Source organism: Eulemur rufifrons, chromosome 18 (assembly GCF_041146395.1).
Source record: "Eulemur rufifrons isolate Redbay chromosome 18, OSU_ERuf_1, whole genome shotgun sequence".
NCBI lineage: Eukaryota > Metazoa > Chordata > Mammalia > Primates > Lemuridae > Eulemur > Eulemur rufifrons.
In genome coordinates, this window is record NC_091000.1 from 49807010 (window position 1) to 49828902 (window position 21893).

Sequence of the window (21893 nt, forward strand, 5' to 3'; positions counted from 1 at the left end):
CTGACATTTTGAAATCATACTTGATCCACGAATTTTATAATTCCCATTATCAGACTTCTGAGGTAGTTACATCATTTTCCCTTTATTAATAGACATGATTCATCAAAAAAATTATTTTACCCAAGTTCTTAAACTAAGTCAGTAACACAAGAAAAAATGACCACAGTTCTATCCTATGCCTGATCTTAGCTATCAAATTTTTCCCTTCTGGGATTCTAATTCTTCATATATTACAGTTAAGGAGTATTTATTACCTTTATTGCAGTGATAACAGAAGACCAAAAATAGCAGAATATTCTGAGGTGTGTCAAAGTATTATCAAAGATAGTCTTGAAAATCATCAGAGATTCATAAAGCTCAGCAGTGCTGTATATTTACATTCCAACAACCGAATCACAGGGCACATTCCTGACCCATTGTGTGCTGTGCAGAGGCTGCTCTGTGCTCCAGTCTAGCCCAGTTAGTTTCATGCCATTCTGTTCTCCAGCTTCCCTCCAGTGGCTTCTCATAACCATACTGTGAGTGGGGAAAACTTTACTTGTAACTTCATGTGGTTTCTTTCAGATCAGCTACTGGAATAACATTATTATTGCTATCACCAAAACAGCTGGAAAACGAACCCCTAAACTTCCTCATACAACATCACATTAAGGTAACTGGGTATCCTCAACATCATCAGGGTAGGCATATTTATCCTTTCATTACCACTACACTTGTCGTGCAAGAGCTGCTCTGGGCACTCTAGAAACTTCCATGTATGCTAGGTTGGGTGGCAAGTTTAACTGTAACGTCCTAGTACATAACTGTACTGAACCTCCAGAAAATATTAAAAAGGTAGGTAAGATGTTAAGATAGCAGCTTTCACACTTACAATTACACAAATCTGATTGTGAAAACAAAAAGGTATCATAATTCTAACATTTATCTACCCTTTTGTTTTAGGAAGCCCATCTGTCAAGTTTTGAAGTATAGCATATAGATTAGCTAAGCAATATACATTTTCCTTTTTGAAGGGCTTGGTCTCAAATCTGCACTAAAAATCATCAAATGAACAAAGCAGCTATAAAACAGTAACCAAATGGAAATACTTCCAAAGGCTCTAATTATAGCCAAGCAAAGAAAAATAGTTTCAGGAGTTAAGAAAGTAAAATCTTGATGAACTGGAATCCATATAATGCTGACATTAAATTATCATTTTTTATTCACCTAATATATAAAAGGGGGCAAATACAAAAATAGAAGGTTATGTCAAGGACTGATTTTTAAAGCACAAACTTCCAGAGTTTGTTTTAAGGTTAATAAATATACATATAATGCTAGCTTTTCAGTCACCTGAGATCAGGAAATTCACGTGGACGTGATTCCCTGTACTAACGAAGAACTATGGCTCCCTATGTATCAAGTTCCTAGGCTTCATTCAGCATAAAACTGCAATTTTCTTGATATATGTAAATTAAATAAAATCTATACAACAGTCCGTTCTTGTGTTAATCTCTCCATGCCTTACATCATGTCTATAAAAACAGAAATTAAAGTTTTGACTACCATAAAAAATCTTCAGTATCCAGTGGGTCGTTGCTAACGGTTTGTTAGGATACTCCTGCTTGATCCAAATCCATCTGGTCTAAGGCTGTTTTTCAATTCCATGCTTCTATCTCCCAGAAGGGTCTTTTTAGGTAAAGAGGCCATCTAAATAAAGCAAGAAAATTAATTTCAGTTTGCGTCTTTCTTAAAAGAAAAGCTAGAGTAAAACAATATCTTATGTAACTACGTAGTGGAGGACTATAAGCAGTATCAGTGTCTTAAATACTTATTCCAAGGGTGTCTTCTTCAAGAACAAAGAAACAGGAGGTAAACTTTATATCTTTTCTCATGAGAGCACTATATAAATCTTTCTTACATTTTAATTTGGTTGTGACAAAAACTCACACCAGAATTACTAATGGATGTTTAAATGTATAATGTTTGTCAGTGTTCTACACAAAATATATCGTATTTCTAACTTACCAGCACTGTGCTAATAAGAGCTTTACATATATTTCTCATTTAATTCTCCCAATAACTCTCTGAAGCAGGTAGTATTGACTTAATTGACAGATGGGGAAACTGAGGGAAGTTTAGAGAAATTAACCAACTTGTGAAAGGTCAAAGAGTCTGTGACAACTTGAGCCCAGGCTGTCTGACTTTAGAGCCCATGACTATGACCCTTCTGCAGTGCTGCTGTGAGCCACATCCTTCTTACCACGGGAGGCCACGGAGCTAGCTGTCGCCCAAGGAACGAAAGCAAGCGTCTCCAGATGAGTCCACTTCCCATGAACATAATTCCTGTAATCAGCCAAAACACTCTATGGTCCTAAAAGAGAATGCAGAGTTAATTACAATCACAAAAGGCTGGGCTCCTTAGAGATAAAATTTCCTGAACTGTTGTTATTGCCCCAGAGTTTAAAAGAAGCCTTATGTTGTTTGTACAGCTCTTTCCTATAGAAAGGAACTAAGAACAAGTGCCTCAATAGCACCCAGGGACCAAGAGTCAGAGAATAAATCAGAAGGGAAACATGATCTTAAAAGTTTTAAATATTTAATCATTTATAAGCCAAACAACTGCTTTTACTTTGTGTTTCTTTCCAATCTTTGTTTATGGGCATACAAATTTTAATAGTCATAATCATAGAGGTCACACAATTTAAGTTATTTGCTTATAGCCACAGCTCCTAGACGGTGAGCTGAGGTGCCCTGGGCACCACAGCACCCCAAAATATTTTAAATCTTCAAGGGAAACAACAAAAGAATCTAACATAATAAGAGAAACTTTTGGCCTAGGGATACTGTGAAAAAATTACTAAGAACACTAAGGGCATCACGAACCATGAAAGTTTGAGAACCTCAGACTTATTAGTAAACATTTTTCCTCACCATCATTTTCAGAACGGTAATCTTCTGCAATGCAGTGTTTTTATTTAATGCATTATTGCACAGAATTATAGAATTTAATCTCTCACAGAAAAGGAATTTGACCTACAGCTATGCCATTAGTTGGTTATCATACACGGACTGGTTAGCTCCAGTCATTGAGAGCTCACTTTCCCCAAGATAGCCTGTTACACAGTTGATCAGCTATCACTGATGGAAATTCATGTCATTTACTGAGCAGAAATTTGCCTCGTTTTAAAAATAAAGTTAGATGTTAGACATAAGAAATTAGGAAGGTATGTGTCAACATGAGTTATTTTTGGATGGTGAGCACATTTCCAGTTATCCAAAATGAGGACTCTGACTAAGTAAAAATTCTATTTAAATAAGATTTATTAGCTACATAAGGAGCTATTAAAAAAAGAAAAAATATTTTTAAAAATATGATTGGACATACAAGGTTATTGTTCTTCACGGTTGATAGGTTATGTAGCTCCCTACAAATCAAAAGTCTGGGAATGTCAAATGTGATAAAATTAAAAGGTAAGCTAAGTCAGAGGCAAACCAAGTTTAACATACCATGTGCAATGAAACATATACAGCACACAGTGTGAGACCTCAGGGACAGCGGTCCCCAACCTTTTTAGCACCAGGGACTGGTTTCATGGAAGACAATTATTCCATGGACTGGGATGGGGTGGGGTGTTGGGGGTGGGTACAGGAGGGTGATGCGGAGCTCAGGCAGTGATGGGCAGCTCATTTCCTAACAGGCCACGGACCGGTACCAGGCCAAGGCCTGGGGGTTGGGGACTGTAGCTCTAAGAAATCCTGGAAAGGGATAAGCTTCTAAGAGTCAGAAATTTAATGCTCCCTCTGCTGTGGACATGCCCTGCAGTACTGAGGGTAAGTGCCTTGTCTAGTGTTTAACTTCTTTCACTCTTGGGACACTGTATCTCCCCCACTGTTTATCTACATCACCTAGAAATAGTTTCTCTAGCCTAGAACATCTGGATGTGCCAAAGGCTACAAAAGCACTAAAAGCTGATGGGGACATATGAAAAGTACCCAGAAGCCAGTGTGAAAGGGATGATTTGAGCATCAAAATAATAATATTAGTAATAGATTATAACTCACTGACTAAAACAAGACTCCATGAATCCATACTGATACAAATTAATAAATAAGTAGGAGAGAAGGGAACACTCTACCTTACAATACAATGTCAACTAATAAAGTTAGATGTGATGGAATTAGAAAATCACCATTTGGTAACCATCATAGTAATATTTGATTCAAGCATGAATTAATTTTGGATCACTTAGTGGATACTAAAACTAGATGGTACAAATTTGATGAATAAGAGGATTTTTATATAGTCTCAAAGTATCTCCCTATAGGATACTTAATTCCAAAGAGAAAAAGAGTCACTTTACAGGAAAGAAAATTGGAAGACAAAATGTTAGCCAAATATAACTAAGGGTAGTATTGCCAGTAATGGGACAAATGGACAACACATGTCTCCTGACGGGATTCACTGTAAAGAACATGCTGACAAAACACATACCTAGAATCTAACAGTGAACATTACTGAGGATCAAATAACTGACCTGTATTCTTTGTGCATGTCAAGGCCTTGAAAGACAAAGATTAAAGAACTGCCCTAGACGAAAGGAGACTGAGGAGACATGACAACTATATGCAACATGTGATCTAGGATTTTCTTTGTGATAAACAGCACTACTGAGACAAGTGGCAAAATCTGAAGAGTCTATAGATTGGAAAATAGTGTTTCAATGTTAATTTCCTGATTTTGATAACTGTACTATGGTTACATAAGAGAATGCCCATGTTTTTAGGAAATACTAAAACATATGAGGGTAAAGGGGCATGACATTTGCTCTCACTCTCAAATAGTTTAGAAAATAAAGTGTATCTATATAGAAGATAAAGCAAATGTGAGAAACTGTTGATGTTTGAAGAATTTGGTTAAAGGCTATATGGGAATTTTTTGACTATTTCTGGAACCTTTCTACAAGTCTGAAGTTATCTTAAAATAACAAATTTAAAATTTTTCCTATCTTAGACTCACCATTATAAATATAGTAACTATATGAGAATAAAGACATTTGATATCCACAGATTTAATGAAAGTTTTAATTATTCTTCAGGACACCTGCAGATGTGTCATTTGTAATTCTGATGAGGCACTGATCTGAATCTTGTTCACTCAGCTTCTAAGCAGGCCTAGCTCACTACCAACCACTCGTACCTCATTACAAATGGGTTGCTCTGTGCCTAGGATTACACATATTGCAACTACCAGAAAGCAATTAAAAAAAAAAATCTCTCCCCCTGTTTTGGAAAAAATAGGCAATTAAGTGAGAGAAAAATACTAGACTAAGTATAAAATGGGGTTAGCTTGTAGATTGTACTTAAAAATATGATTCTAAAAAATAATTTGGAAGAAAGGAACTTGTACAAAAAGTCCTGTGGTCATATTTGGGTAATTTGTAAAGGTCTTTTGGATTTATCTTTTGAGAATGTCAAGGGTTGGACTATTATTGCACAAGATATTCTGGTTACTTCTGAACTTTCCAATGGTCTAAATTCAGACTCAAACCTCCAATGGATTCCTATCACACTTAAACTAAATCCAAAGCCTTACCATGCTCTACACAACTGATACCATTTCATACTTGTCAGTCTTTGTAACCTCTTTTTCTACCATTCCACCTGACACATTCTCTTCTAAACACTCTGGCCTTCTTGCTGTTCCATGAACAAGCTCAGATCATTACCGCTCAGTCTCTATATCTGTGGTTCCCTGCACTTGCAACACCTCCCCCTAGATCTCCCTACCTTCTCTTTTCATTCAAGTTTCTCTACCCAGATGTCACCTCCTTAGAACCACCTTCCTTGACTGCCCCATGCCTAAAAGGCCTCCTGTACCACCACCTAACATTCTCTATCTCCTTATCTGGCTTTATTTTTCTTTGTGGCACTTATCACTTAACATACTGTATATGTTTTTTATCTCTCTCCTCCACTATAATGTAACCTCCACAAGGGCAGGGACTAAAGCAGTGCTTGATATATAACAGGCACTAAAAAACATTTTGGAGATGAATAACAAATGTATTGCATTTTTCATTTACATCTTATAAAGAGCATTAAAAATGACTAATACTGTCTTTGTCTCAAGGACCTTATGATCTTTTGTAGACTTTGAACAAGTAATTGAAATTTCAGGAATGTGGCAGATGGGAAGTATAGGATTATTTGGGTACATATAATACAAACAAGGGAGGGAGTTATTTATGTATGTATGTAGGTATTTATTTATTTTAGAAGGGAGTAATTTTAGTTGGCCAAGTTGGGGGTGTAAGTAGTGAAAGGACCCCTAAGTTGAAACCTAAGATAAGCAGGAGTTAACTAGGCAAAAAAAGGCGGGAGCAGGCGTGGAGGCAGCGTGTCTGAGAAGGAACACTGAGGGAGCAACTGACAAGAGCGGCTGTGGACCAGATGGATGTGCAGGAGCAGTAGGCCAGGAAACGCTGCACAGGCCAAGGAGTTGGGATTCTTAAGGCTAATTAAAAGCCACTTAATAGTTGTATGCAGAAGAGTGACACGATAATCAGGTTTACAGATTTTAAAGACCGCTTTTTAAAAGCTCATAGTGGTCCCGATGAGAGATGATGTGGGCGACAGCCAGAGAGAAAGTAGACCTGTTAACATAATTAGGACACAGAATCCAGTGCCAGAGCAGGCCAAATGCACGCTCAGTTTCATTTCTAGAAATCTTATAAGATATTCTCTGAAAATACAGTCAGTCAGCTCTCCTTATCAGTGGGTTCCGTATTTGTGGATACAGAGGGCCAACTGTACTACACCATTTTATATCACATACTTGAGCATCCACACGGATTTTGGTATCTGCAGGGATCCTGGAATCAGTCCAATCCCCCTTGGATACTGAGAGACAACTGTACCACAAAGGCTACGGTGATGTGAAAAGCTCCGGGAGCTCAGCGTTATATTAATATGGAAAGGCAGTAGAGCAAAGTGAAAGTGCAAGTCTTTGGGTTCATCCTGTTACATTCTAGCTTTGTGCATGAGGGTAAGTTACTTAAATTTTCTGCATCTCAGTTTTCTCATCCACAAAGTAGGGACACGACATCTATTTTCACAGAGTTGCAATGATTGAGCCAAATAAAGTATGCAAATTGCCAGGTACATTGCTAGACAAGAATTAAAAAATAAAAACCCCTCATTAACACTGCCTCACAGTGTGACACTGTTTTATCAAACCTTTCCCATTTGTAGTTATGTTTTGGGAAACAAAGTAACCTAGGCTATATTTATATCTATGTTATAACATGGTCCAACAATACTACCTGAATTGTGAGTTATATATCTTATTTCACTGTGAGAATATACAGGTTATTAGACTTATTTTTTAAACGATTAAAAAATTAATCTTTAAAACATTAAAAAATAGCCCCTAAGTTAGAGAAGTAATACATTCTCACCTCTTCAAGAGAAGATTCCAAATTCATTCCAAAAGCAACTCCCATTAGTCCAAAGAGCGAAAGAGAAAAGGTTCCCATGGTCAGCTGTAGGTTCAACCTCATCATCACATTACGGTGGCTGAAATGAACACATACTCGGATCAAAAGGGCCCACTAACTATACCATATACATCCAATTCACTAAATCGTCTATTAAACACCACATGGATTACATTATGCACTCCTTCCTCTTTCAAAAATAGAAAGACCCACACACTTTCATGTTGTAGTTATAGATAATGATAGTATAATTCCTTCCAAAATGTCATTCCTTAAAAGCTTCATTATTTTATAAAGAAAATACTTATAATTTTATATAATGCTTACCTGTCCAGATTGATGAAAATAATACTTTGTGAATCATCGATCAGTACCCTAAGCTCCCGAGCTGCATTGGAAAGATCTTCGGCCAATCTGTAGTAGTTTTCCAACAGCAACTCCATCTCTTCTGCATGGTCAATCCCAGTACTGCTCTTTTCACTTCAATTCAAAGAGTTAACACAATTAACATGCCCCCAATGTGTGCATCATATATTTAGTACCAAAAACTTCCTAAATTAGTATATAATATTCAGCCACCAGTGGAAAACCTAGCCCTTGTCTTTTCTATTGTTGTGACTGAGGCCAAACTACAAGTAGCAATGCCAACTGATTGTGAACACACTACGCAGATAAGTAGAGGATAGAGACTAGTTAGCTTCACTGTATCCCATGGCCCCAATCCAAGAGACTCTCATGCAAATATGTGCTACCAGTTATAGGAAAATCCAGATATGTGAATGCCAATCCCAAACTACCATCAGGTAAAGCAAAACCAAAACTTAAAAACTGATATAGGCTGGGCACGGTGGCTCATGCCTGTAATCCTAGCACGCTGGGAGGCCGAGGCGGCAGATTTTTTGAGCTCAGGAGTTCGAGACCAGCCTGAGCAAGAGCGAGACCCTGTCTCTACTAAAAATAGAAAGAAATTATATGGACAGCTAAAAATATATATAGAAAAATTAGCCGGGCATGGTAGGTGCATGCCTGTGGTCCCAGCTACTCGGGAGGCTGAGGCAGGAGGATGGCTTGAGCCCAGGAGTTTGAGGTTGCTGTGAGCTAGGCTGATGCCACAGCACTCTAGCCTGGGCAACAGAGCAAGACTGTCTCAAAAAATAAATAAATAAATAAATAAATTGACATAAAGAGCATTTCCTTTCCAAGGTGTATAAATGGCATTTCCATATATGAAGAAAAATGTTTTTGAATGATGTCTATAGTTACTTTGTTCCCCTTTATTTATACTCCCCACCCTACCAAGGAAGAAGAGAAAGGAGAATGAAGTACCACGTAAAATGTACTTATATCATCAAACATATTAGAGACAGATTGGCTAACGCAAAGTGAAAAAGAGTTTCTGCTACTGTATCTACCAAACATTACATAGCCCTTTTTATCTAAATATTTCCTTAGTAGAACATAAAGAGGCCGGGCGCGGTGGCTCACGCCTGTAATCCTAGCACTCTGGGAGGCCGAGGCGGGTGGATTGCTCAAGGTCAGGAGTTCGAGACCAGCCTGAGCGAGACCCCGTCTCTACTAAAAATAGAAAGACATTATATGGACAACTAAAAAAATCTATATAGAAAAAATTAGCCGGGCATAGTGGCGCATGCCTGTAGTCCCAGCTACTCGGGAGGCTGAGGCAGTAGGATCGCTTAAGCCGAGGAGTCTGAGGTTGCTGTGAGCTAAGCTGACGCCACGGCACTCACTCTAGCCTGGGCAACAAAGTGAGACTCTGTCTCAACAAAAAAAAAAAGAACATAAAGAACCCATTTTTCAAAGTGATTTAAAAAAAATCTGTACAGACTGTGGAAACTATACTCATTACAAAGATGTCTGTATTAACTTCTGATACTGCTCTATAAAGAAAAACAAAATATTTCCATCTGTATTCACCCCACCTTTCCCATCCCCCATGTGAATTTGTCTCCCTCTCCCACACTCTACTCCTTAGGTACATTATTTCGGTAGATGTGCATGCCAATTTGGTTATCTTATTCTTGAAGATAAAGAATTGTAGTTGTCTGTCTATCTTTATATTCATCACATCCCAGCACAGTGTTGGGTATGCAGCATGCACACAATATATCCTCATTAAATTGAATTAGATGCAATACTGCACAGGGAAAAGGTGAAACATCTGAGGATGAAAAATGCTTACATTCTCTATTCCAGAAAAATGTTCTCTATGAAAAATCATCCTGAGGAAGAAAAGACAGAAGATTCACCCTGAGGAAATAAATGACAAAGCATGACTATATACTTACAAGACTTGTGGGTCACTCCATTTTGACAGACAGAGCTCTTCTAGCAACTCTTCTTCATCCAAGATCTCCAAAATTGACTCTTTGAAAATTTTAATATCTGTTTCTAACTCTGATAAACTGTAAGAATAGTTACACAGAAATGATCAATAGCATAAACTTATAAAAACATTTCATTATAAGAATAGTGTCTTTTTAGGGCATCTTATCTTATAAATTAATTAAGATATTTTTCTTAAATTCTAGAATGCATTATGATTTTAAAGAAAAAGAACAGCATGGACTTTGGGGGGACAGAAAAGTGGATTTAAATTTTCATCTGCCATTTACTAGCTATGTAAGTTTAGGCAAGTTACTTAAACCACAGTTTTCTCACCCTCAAACTGAGTACCATATCAACTACTGAACTGGGATGGGATGAGATTACACATGTAAAAAAGCCTTACATAGCATTTCATTCAAAATATCTTTTCAATAAACGTTAGATTGTGTCACCTTTTTAGATCAACTTCTCACGTAGTCTACTTTCTTACTTTAAAAAGTTATAAAACACAAAATTTTAATAATAATTAAAATCAAATATGGCAATGAAGGCACTTAGTGTAATTATGGAGTAGAAAATGTCATTACCATTAGCAAGATTAGTTAGTATTTTTAAAACAGGTAATAATCGCACTTATTTTATGTCTGAATTTATGCTAAATATTTCACTGTTAAGACTGAGAGAATTTTAAGATATTTGTCTCTAACTCCCAACTTGGTACCTCTTCCATATTTATTTACCTTTTGCCATTTTGTAGTAAGATGTGCAGTTTGCTTCTGTCTACAGAAGAGTGTCTGGGATCCACTAAAGCTTCCAGTGTCTCAAGGATCAGTGGCTGCAAAGTGCTAAGTTTCCCCTGAAGGGTGCTGATCTAGATAACAACATGACCTTTCATAAGAATTAAAACAATCTTTTTAGAATACTCAGAATCAGTGAAACCTCTGATTAAATACAGAAATCTGTAATAGCTAGACATCCTGGTAACATTTCAGAACATGGTCAGTACTGGAATGCCTACTCTACATGTTCAAAAACTACATCTCCTAGGTTCAAAGAACCATGCATAACGTCATCACTAGGCTCAGATTTGGTTGGCAAGGAATTAACCCTCATAAAAGTCTTCCCCCTACAGACATTTATTATGAAAGGAATGGGTGGATTGATTAATTAAAATAAATCTGCCATTCCATGGTTAAACACAAACTAATACCTTTACGTTCTTTATAAACAGAATATAGTTCAAAATTCCTATTAATACAAACAAAGCTCTTTTGAAAGCTAAAACATAACTTGGAATAAAAAATAAATCAGTGTAAGTCAAAAGTATACTTACTATTCTGGTTAACAAAAGTATGATTTGATATTTAGCAGGTATGCATTGATACAGCTATAAATAAACAGTGAAACACTTCCACACCAGTTGGCAAACAGCTTAATACTAACTGAATTAAGCAGTAAAATTAATGATATAAATTCCAGCATATACTGTTTATCTCAGAGGCACAACAACCATGAGGATGATATTTTAAATTTGGGAATTTTAAGTCCAGAGTCACGGTGCCTCTGTCGACATCATGTATTTTTATTTCTTGTATGGAGATGATTCCAGGTTCAGAAGTCCTTGGGTGGGAAGGAAGACTGGACAGCCAAACTGAGGCAGACTACATTTTTTCAGTACCTAAGAGAGACACCAAATCCTCTTCCCAGCAAGGTGGGGACTCTGGTAGTAGATGCGGCAGCCACTGAGAGTCACAGGTTGTTTGTGAGGCATATCTACCCATGGTAAATCATGGTTCCTCAAGTGGGCTCGGGGAGCTTTCATTTGAAAACTTATCTCTTCCCTTTTTGGAGGGTGGCTGGCCTTGCTTATGTATAGTGTTCTTTCAGAAGGAAATCTTCCTGGGTCCCCATTTAATGGCAAGAAGAACATCTATTCCAGCCAGCAGACAACCTGAGCTCCCTTTCCATTTGCCCCATGGCCAATCCCTCGGCAGGAGACCATGCTAGGCCAGCCCCTCTCCTTCCCTTCCTGCTCCCTTATTAAGAGCCCTGCCTTTCCCCTAATAGCATGAGCTCCTGCTCCTGAAAGCTTACCCAGCCTGTGCAGCCTGTCACTGACCACTGTTTACATCTTTTCTTTCCCTCTTCTGCTTTTTCCCTGTTTAGCAACTGGGCTCCCACTACTCATCATTTCATTGACTGGTACTAGCTGGTGCTGTTGCCTCATTAACCTGAGCAGAGAATGTAGCCATCTACTCCAGCAGAGCAAGGCAGACAAAAGAGAAGCTTACCAGGATCACCCAACCCCCACCCACCTCATGTCCTCTCCACCCTCCTCTCCTTCCACTCTGGTTGGTATGCTCCTAGCACCAACTCTTGCAGGCAGCCAGTTCCTCAACAGTGCTATCCTGACTAATACTGGGAAGAAAAGATAATGAAAGATTTGTGGGGTCTAGGAAAGCAGTTAACCACCCTTGTTCAGGGCCTGATGGATCTCCAGACATCTAATCACTATCAATTTAATGTAGGAGTCACTGGAAGGATCGCGTGTGGTTCCTATGTCAATCTAGGCCTAAAACAGAGGCATCATTTACCTGCCTCAAACAAAGGATTGTACAAACAAATGAAAAAATGATTTGATGAATGATTTCATACATTTATCACATATAAAGCACTTTTATAATGTATATACTTTAGAGAATAAAATAGATTGCGTTTATAATTTTTTCATTTATATATTAATTTATATATTTAGGATGTTCAGTCTTTTGAATTATCACTTCTCAATATAGTTATAAAACTGTGTAAAGTGTAACCAACTTGCCATGTGCTTCACTGACTGTCATAACATGACCCTCAAGAAACTCTGTGTATACCTAGAGTCTCTAGTTCTATTTGATTGGGTCATAAAATTTATAAACTAAGTACTTTCTCCATATAGCATCCTTAGAGATGTTTTTGTTTAGGGGAAAGGATGTGGTCGAGGAAAGTGCCACTGAAACAATACCAACTTGTTTTCCTACTCAATCGCATTTCAAAACCAGAATAAACTGAAGAAGCTAAATAAAAACAGACTTACCCAATATTGCAGGAGTGCTTCTATAGCTCTAAACTCAAAAGGTAAAGGGTACGTGACAAGTTGACCCTCTCCAGACAACTGTGAAGGGAGTTCCCGGAACAGCCATTGCTCTAAGTTTAAATTACGATAATCTAATATCAGAAGACACTCTGGAGTTATCACAGCTTTCAAATACTGTTAAAAAAAAAAAACAAACACAAATATATAAATATATATGTACACACACATGCAAGTTGTAGAGCTGTAGGAAAAAACAACATTCATAAAATAGGACTTAACACTTCACTAATTTTGGATTAAGACTGAAATCAATGTTCATTTGGTTTTTCAAAAAAAAAAAAAAATCAAGGCATATTTTTTTCCAAGAAAGGAGACCTAAAATATATATAAGTCTTGATGCTGCTAACTCACTCTCAATAGAATTGGATTTATTCACACAAATTATATATTTATTAAGAATTCCAGGGTAATCATTAAAAAAAAACAACAGAAATAAAGGAAGAAGATAAGGTCTTCTTAAAAGTCAGGTATTAAGTAGACTTTTAGAAAAGATTTAATCATAATTGGTTTGGATCAAATGAAAAAGCTTCCTTTTTAAAACACCACCAAAACATATTAAGCTAATCTGAAATTAAAAAGATGAAACATAGCCTTAACTGCTCTAATTTAGGAGAGTATAAAATTAGAAATTTTTCTGAAGACAAAGACTGGCATCTTTTATGTTAAAAGTATATAAACTAACCACACTATTAATGATATAGAAATTAGAGATGATTTTCTATGTTTAAATTTTCCAACATTATAAAAATTTTTATACAGAAAAAATGAAAGATTGCACAGTGAACACCACATACCCACCATTTAGATTATATAATTAACACTGTGCTAAATTTGCTTTATCATGCGTACCTGTCTCTCTTTCTGTCAAAAAGATACTATCTTGAAAGATGCTAGCTACTGATAAGAAGAATAAAGAATGTTTTCTGGAGAAAAATCACTTGGAGAAGATTGTGTCTATTTTTGATGAAATATTTTTACTTTTTTTTTTTTTTTTTCTAGAGATGGGGGTTTATGTTGCTCAGGCTGGTGGCTAACCCCTGCTCTTAACAGCGATCCTTCCATGCCCTCTGCAGGGCCAATATCACTGAGATGTATGTCTCCTCATCTATTTCTGAACCCTAAACTTTAGCCCACCAACATAACTGATATCCATAGTAACTCTGAATTACTAAGGAAAATCAAATTATATTTGGTGTGCTCTGAGTAGGCATGGGAAAATATATTTTAAAAAGCTTTCTGTAAAAATAAAAATTAAGGTTATAAAATTTAATGGCTATTCCTGAGCTACTTGGAAAACCAGAATATGTTCTAGATAACTCAGGTTTTACTATACAAATAACTGCATACAATTGGAAATATATCTATTATAAATTCAGATTCTTTCTCTTACAATTACTGAAACTAGAGATTAAGTTTAAGTAGACAGAGTGAAGACCACAGTCAAAACTTTCCCAACATAAAACAGAGCAGTGTTATATCTGCTGAACATACATATATAATCCATGTAAAATGAGTTCTACTCATAACAACATATTCAGGTGAAAAATATCCTTTGTTTCATGTAGGTATTTGTATTCCAAAATTATTTTTAACCTAGATACTGATGGAGATAGTTAGGAAGTAACCTTTATAAGATTGTACTGGAGAAACATAGATGAAAATAAAATCCTTTACCTCCATTCTCACGATAATCCTATTGTTTCTGGTCGTGATACTCATCACATGCTGAAATCTTAAATCTCTGGCTTGAAGACCTAACTCTTGGTATAACTCAGTTTTCTTTTTTTCTATAAAAGAAATAAAAAGAGTGGGCTAAACTAATAGAGTTTAGATTTTTATATCTGAGCACTCCCCACACTACCATCAAGATAATTTTCTATTACTACCAGAAACAAAAGCTAAAATGAGTCTTTTAAATACCCATTTTTACCTCAAAAACATACTTAGGCTAAATCTGGTCAAACTAATTATTTTCTTCTCTTATGCATACTTCATAAATTTCTCGGTACTTACAAGTCCCTTGGGCCTAATATAAAAACCACAGCTATGCATCATTAGAACCCATAATATCTATTTCTAGCTCTAGGATAGGTCATCTTTCTTGACTATGAATTATACACAAATGCAGTTCCTATTTTTTCTCACTACAACATCATCTCCAGTATTTTAAATCTATGAATAGATAAATTTGATTTACTTTGCTTTTTAACTAATACAAAATGACAAAGTCAGTTCTCACATGAGATTCTCCTACCTGAAAACTAAATTTATTACCTGAGAATGCACAACAGCTGAGAGAAAGCCAAGAAATTATACTGATTATAGTCTCTGTAATTGCATACACCTGTGACAGAGCTGTATGTAGAACAATCTTTTGAAGGAGATATCAAACAAAAAACAGCCAAAATATCCCACTAGCATTTCAGCAATGGCAGGAACAGGATCATGTGGCTGCAAGTGGAGATCTGAAACTCAAATCTGAAGTCACACAGTGCAAACAATACCTAGTTTCACTTTAAAAAGTAGCTATTCACAGAGAGCAACCAGCAGCAGACTTCCATGTGACTGCCACCAGTGACCAGTCCCTCCCCGTCTTTCATCACCAATTGCAATGTCAGTGGTATTACGTGATTCTGCCTTAAGCATGCTTCAGGAGAATGAACATGAGGAGGGCAATGGAGAGACAATAAGAGAAACAAAAGGGAAAAGTGTGTGTGTCTGTGTTTGTGCTCTAGCTCTACACCAGCATCTGCTCTCCAAAATATTCCTTTAATATTCTGTTAGAGCGAAGTGTCTCCTGCCAGAAGAAAGCAATTCTGGGAGAATACGCACAGTCTGAGTATTGCCAGTTCCAATTAGGACTGATAGACAAATGCTGAAGAAAGATCTCCTTCAACACACCTGTATACACAAAGAATATTCTATTCAAAACACTACAATTTCTTGATTTCCATCAGATTCACTCATTCACTGTTTAAAAAAGTGATTTGGAATAAAGATACTCACCAAAAGAAGTAACGTTTCCCTTTTTGTCAAATTTTGTCTGAAGATAGAGAAAAGAAATTATTATTTGCTCTCAAATTAGTATACTCTTTATATTAGAGTAATATCCCCCAAATACTGAAATGCAGATATCAACCATAACTGACTTTCCTTAGGTTAAATCTAGTTATAAGTTATGGGTTTTAGAAAAAAATCCCCTTTCCTTTGCTAAGACAAATCTGACCTTGGTTTAACTTTCTATCTTGGCTTCCCTAGAAATCTGGTAAGAGTAACAGTCGTCTTACAGTGGAAACATTGCTTATGGTAAAAATGACCACTGACCGGTAGACTGCACTGGATTGGGAAGAATGTGAATGAATTACAGATACCAGGTGGAAAGCCACAGCTCTGCTCTTTCCTGAGAGTGGTGGCTGTTCTAGTTGTCCACGTTCGTCATGGAGGCCCTGGAAGCTGCGACTCTGAGATGGTTACAAAGGATACTGGCACTATGGAGCATGGGGATTATAAGCCAAGGTGGATCTCACACCCACTTAAGAATCTGTTTTGCACCTGAGCTGCCACTTAGGGGCAGAGAAGCCCCTGGATGGCTGCAAGGACTTCTTTTGAAGAGGAAACACCTGACACTGCCCTCCTGATTCTCCTGTCCTTTAACCTTCTGAGTAGACTAGAACCAAGTGTGTCCTGTCTCTTGAATCTAAATATCTACATGAAGCTAAGAAGTCTCTCTGGGAGGCCTTGCAGAAACAATAAAGATTTACAGAACCTCTTCTGATAGTTTGGAGGGAGGATACAATACGAAAATGCACTTATTTCCTACAGAGTAGAGGAATATTTTTCTGTAATACTTATCTACAGTCAAGTTTGAAGTTCTTAAATATTTAATAAATCACTATGTGCTGAGCTAATTACTATGAAATACACATTTTCAGAAAGACACACTCTAAGATACAGACTAGCTTTTATCCTTAAATTTATTTTACAGATATATACACTGCAGAAAATGTCAAAATAAAGATATGCAAAACTATTTTAGTCACCAGAAATGACAAATTATAGAGAAAAGCATGTTAATATTTCACTGAATGTCCTTTCAAACTTTCCTTTAAAACATGCTGCACACATTGCTTTGCAGTCTCTTCCCCACTTCCAACTTAGCAACAACATATGCTGAATATGTTTGCATCTCAATATTTATCTGTACCATTTTCTCTTTAATGGGGTTTTTAAAATTTTTTAAAGATACAAACTATGATTTTTTAAAGGTTTACTTTGTAACCAGCTTACTTTCTAAACTTATTTTATCAAATAGCATCAACTGAATTCCTGAAGTGTTCTTGGTAGATAATTATTTCATCTGCAAAGAACTTTCAATATTTAACATCTGACTTTGTATTCTTAACTGGCCAACTCTTCCAGAACAATGAATAACAGTAATAACCTTTACCTGCAATTCTGGGAGTTATCTAGTTCTGTATAGTTTATAAAGAAAAGCTCTTATGTTGACAAGCCTAAATAATCATAATAATAATGGCTAATATATATTGGATGCTTAATATATGTGAGGCATTATTTTAAAGGTCTACATATATGAGTTAATTTAATCCTCATAACAATTGCATAAGGTAGATTATCCACAGTTTACAGAGGAGAAAACTAAAGCACAAAGATGTTATCATAACTTGTCCAAGTCTACCTAGTCACCAGTGAGAGACAGAGCTGAGAATGGAATTTAGGAAGACTGGCTCAGAGCAAACACACTTATTCTTTTAATCAAACCTTTTCTTCTCGAAAAGATTAAAAACCTATTAAAAGAAAAGTTGCAAGAATATTACAACAAATTCCTATATAACTTTCACCTAGTTACTTTTGTTAACATTTTGTCCCAATGGCTTTATTTCTCTCTCTCTTAAAAATGTGTGCGGTGTGTGTTATTTTATTCTTTCATTTTCTGAACCATTTCAGAGAAAGTTGCAGAGATGATGATCACTTTCCTTTCTTTTTTTTTTTTTTTTAAAGACAGTGGGTCTCACTCTGTCACCCAGGCTGGAGTGCAATGGTGTGTTTACAGCTCACTGCAGCCCCCAACTCCTGGGTTCAAACAATCCTCCTCCCTCAGCCTCCTGAGTAGCTAGGACTACAGGCGCAAGCCACCATGCCAGGCTAATTTGTTTTTATTTTTTTGTTTTTTGTAAAGATAGGGTCTTGCTAGGTTGCTCAGGCTGGTCTCAGCCTCCTAAAATGCAGAGTTTACAGGCATGAGCCACCATGTCCCGCCAACAAGCACTCTTAAATACTCCTCTGTGCTACCTTCAAGATGCTTCTGCATATTATCTTGCAGAACACAGCTTCAAGCCCTTTATGGCTAATAGCCTTCAAATATACTCATGGGGGAAATCTTGAGTGTTCCAGGAGGAATCACTAAACTGATTTAAATGACCTGTTCTAGTATTAAAAAGAGAACTCCACAGTCGTTAAGCAAAGTTTGAAGAGCACAGTTAAGCAAATCTAGCAAGCACTCAGGTCATTGGCTAGGCACACACAGACAACATGACATATAACTATAATAATTCATTATAAAACTAAAAGTAAGTAATATCTTGGCCAATAGCCCAACTCAATAAACTTAAGTATGGGAAGCACTTTCTGTAAGTTATACTTACCACAGTAAATACTGGGGCTACACTGGCTAAAGTGGCTTGAGAGACATCATTAGTTCTAAACCGGTGTATTTCACCTGAAGAATGAATTAAGAGAATTCCTTATAATCATACAATTGGTTTTCACACAGCGCTAAGATACAACTCCCATAGTACGTGGAGGGCTTCAGACTATTTTACTACTTTTTGAGCTTTTTCCCTATAGGAAAAAGAAGAAATACTCTTGTTAATTTTAATATTTGTATATGATTATCTTAGGCTTGGCAGGGAATGATTTTTAAAATGGCTTAGGCAAGGAATTAATTTATGGATCCCAATTACCCTTTTCCCTTTCTAATGATACTTCAGAGATGTATGAACAAATGTTTGATACAGTGCTCTAGATTTAAAAAAAAAAAAAAAAAGGCTGGTCTTCCTTTTTGCATGATTTAAATGGTCTTCATGCACATTATATTGTTAGATATACTTTAGAAAACATAGGTCCTAAGTACCACCTGAGCTTTCAGCATTCCAATATCATAACTGTTTGACTTACAAATTATGAAACCTACACATTTTACTTCTTTGCTACATATATACTTCATAGTGAATACTTATGAAATACCCCACTGAACTGGAATGTGGACACCAGCAAAGTAGAAGGCAAATCTTTACTTGAAAATTAGTCTATTTAAAACGTGATTAAATTGAGTTGCGGTGGGCACTTAGGTATAATCAAGTAAATTTAATGTCTGACAAATGTTACTGTTTCATGTTTGCAAAGTAATCACACTGACTAGAGATTGTGTGGATAAATTCTCATTTCTGATCTCATTCTTTCCTGTTACATACATGCAATGATTCACATAATTTGTTAATATCTGAAGTTTTTTCTTTCCCTTTTACAAAATACACGCTATTGCTATAAGAGTAATATGGATAAAGGTAAAAAGCATTTAGTAATCAGTCACAGTTAGAGTTTAACCAGGATTGAGATTCTTAATTTCAATGTTTGCCCTAAAAGGATCCCCCCAGCTTGCTGAAACTGGGTTCCCAAGCATTATCAAAGGAAGGACCATGGGATGTAATCCAATTTGGAAAGGCTCTCCGAATTGGGAAAGTGTGGGACAGAAGGTGGTGATGAGGAGTGACTTTGGGACGCTTTTTTAGAGTACAACTGAGAAAATGTATTTGAAAGGCCAATGCTGTATTTTTTATAAAGTCATGTATTTTTGTTTCTGAGCAATATCTGCACTCACATTTGTTAAAATCTTACCAACATGCTTCAACATTTGGTGACAAAACAAATAATAGCAACTCAGGTTCCTTTTTTCCCACCACTCTGATCTCTCCAGCTATTTACTTGCACAGTACTGTATTTAAAAATAAAGTTAGCTCATTCTCAGAGGCAACTCCCACCATGTGGTCCCAAAGTCTTCAGCCTCCTTTCTAGGTGCGTTCCCACCCTCTATCTGCGTGTAAATGTGGGTCCGTGAAGAAGAAACAGAAGACAGGGAAGAAAAATTAACACTTATAAAAACATCCCAATCTTGATTTCGGAACTATTATGAACAAGGATGAAACTCCTCAAAAAAAAAAAAAAAAAAAACTTCTCACAAACGCCACTTGTGCACACTGCAGGCGGTTCCTGTTATCGTTACTAAATCTGCAGCAAAAGCAGTGGGGGAGAAGACAGAGGGCCGAGCGGCTCGGACGCTGGCAGGGCACAGTGCACCGTCACGTTCTGACCGGTGGGACGCAGGCCGGCCCTCGACCTGTGCAAGTTGACAAGACACCCGGGCGCCCAAGGACCGACGGGGAGGCCGAGATCTGTGGAGGACTGCGGGGCAAGCAAAGCCGCGCCAGGCCGGACGGTTGGGGCGGGGACCTAAGGTCACCGCAAGACCGGCGTCCTGGGGCTGCGGGGAGGGGCAGTACCTGCCACACGGAGCCGGTGGGGCCCAGCCAGGCTCCTTCCGAGTAGGTCGGCTGCGCGGCCGCCGGCAGCAACGGGACGAGCCGCAGAAGTCAGGTCCAAGGCCAGAGCACACACGGTCCGCCGGGGAAGCCTCGTCGTGCGGGGTAGAAGCCAGGGCAAGCTCCGCAGGCATTCCATGGCGCTGGAGCGAGGAGTAAGCAGCAGCCAGACCCCAGCCCTTCATGCCAGACAGCGTCTGCTCAGCGCCTCCACTAGAGCCGCTCTACCGTCTGACCTGAGGCAGCTGTGTACTGGGCATGCGCGGATCGCGCTGCGCCTGCGTGCTATTTCCCACGCATGCTCGGAAGGTGACCTTGGGCGCGCCTCTTGAATGCGGTGGCCCCTGGAAGTTTGAGTTCTGTTCGTGTACCTGTAAAGTGGGGGCGGGCCCGGAGACCGGTGGGGCTCGTTCTCTGCACTAAGTGAGCTGTCCGGTGTAGGCTCTTAGGTCCTTGGAGTGTCATGGCTTTGCAGTTTCTCAAGCACTTTCATACATATAAAATATGCAATTTGAAAGTGAGGAAGTTAAGACCATTCCCAAATCACTTAATTTAAGTTTAATGTGGTGTAGGGGCCAAGAGGGAAAACTTCCCTTTCCGCCCTGTGAAATTTGCTGGAATGAACTAACAATAGATGAGTAGGAGAAAATGGCATACAAAATTTACTTAACATACCTAGGGGAAAAATCACAGGAGAGTGATTGCCCAATAACCCAATAAGGTCCAGATGTTTATATGCCCTTCTTTGTTGGGTAGAGGGAGATGGGAGTATGATTGGGCCCCAAAACCACACGGGTTTGTAAAGGATTCTCTTTGGATGCTGAATGAGACCAACAGTAGCTTGTGGACAAGCTATGAAACTTCACTGTGAGCAAAGATTGACGTATTATGCAGATAAAATCTCCCAGGTAATTTCTTGGAGCTGCCCTCAGAAGTAGAGATGAAAAGTCTATCTGGGCATGGTGATTACTTTTAGTCTATTCTCTTTTCTGGTGGCTAATTTTTTCTGGTTATTTAATGTAATTCCTAGAAAAGGAGTTTAAGACAATTGCATTTCTTTGGGAAATAAATTTCCTCAGTCAGATAAGGAAATTCCAGAGACAGCCCCTCCTGGTGCTTGGGGAAAGTAAGAGGATCAGAGAGACAATCGGGCAGGGGAAGGTCAGAAAGAGAGACCTTGGTTTTGAGGATTATATCTGAGACTCTTTTAATTTCCTTTAATTCAAAGCTGTCAGCCTGCCAAAAGCACCATATGTTGAGGTATCGTTGTTTGAACCCTTAACAGTGGCAAAAATAATCAACTGTCATATGGAA

The 21893-nt window shown here is 37.7% G+C and overlaps 1 protein-coding gene across 2 annotated transcripts; it reads right to left on the minus strand.

Moving 5' to 3' along the window:
- Positions 1 to 10: 10 nt before the first annotated feature.
- Positions 11 to 20788, minus strand: MRS2 (magnesium transporter MRS2). 2 transcript variants are annotated; one of them, XM_069493037.1, is made up of 12 exons: positions 20541 to 20778; positions 18627 to 18700; positions 15970 to 16006; positions 14638 to 14750; positions 12904 to 13077; positions 10565 to 10695; positions 9785 to 9901; positions 7806 to 7958; positions 7440 to 7557; positions 2243 to 2353; positions 1546 to 1689; positions 11 to 516 (listed from the first exon to the last, which is right to left on the minus strand). In XM_069493037.1, exons 1-11 carry the CDS (start codon positions 20716 to 20718, stop codon positions 1579 to 1581), a joined length of 1317 nt encoding a protein of 438 aa, XP_069349138.1. In that variant the 5' UTR covers positions 20719 to 20778; the 3' UTR covers positions 11 to 516; positions 1546 to 1578. The 2 variants fall into 2 exon arrangements, with proteins under 2 accessions (XP_069349138.1, XP_069349139.1); XM_069493038.1 differs by lacking the exon at positions 11 to 516 and having other exon boundaries at positions 1213 to 1689; positions 20541 to 20788.
- Between the last annotated feature and the right edge of the window lie 1105 nt (positions 20789 to 21893).

Excerpts from the sequence above, each read along its gene's own strand:
- MRS2 (XM_069493037.1), bottom strand. The coding sequence starts at position 20,718 with ATGGAATGCCTGCGGAGCTTGCCCTGGCTTCTACCCCGCACGACGAGG. Across the intron at positions 7,959-9,784 it reads TGGAGTGACCCACAAGTCTT|TGAAAAGAGCAGTACTGGGA; the intron begins GTAAGTATATAG and ends TTTGAATTGAAG. Across the intron at positions 7,558-7,805 it reads ATTTTCATCAATCTGGACAG|CCACCGTAATGTGATGATGA; the intron begins GTAAGCATTATA and ends TGTTCATTTCAG.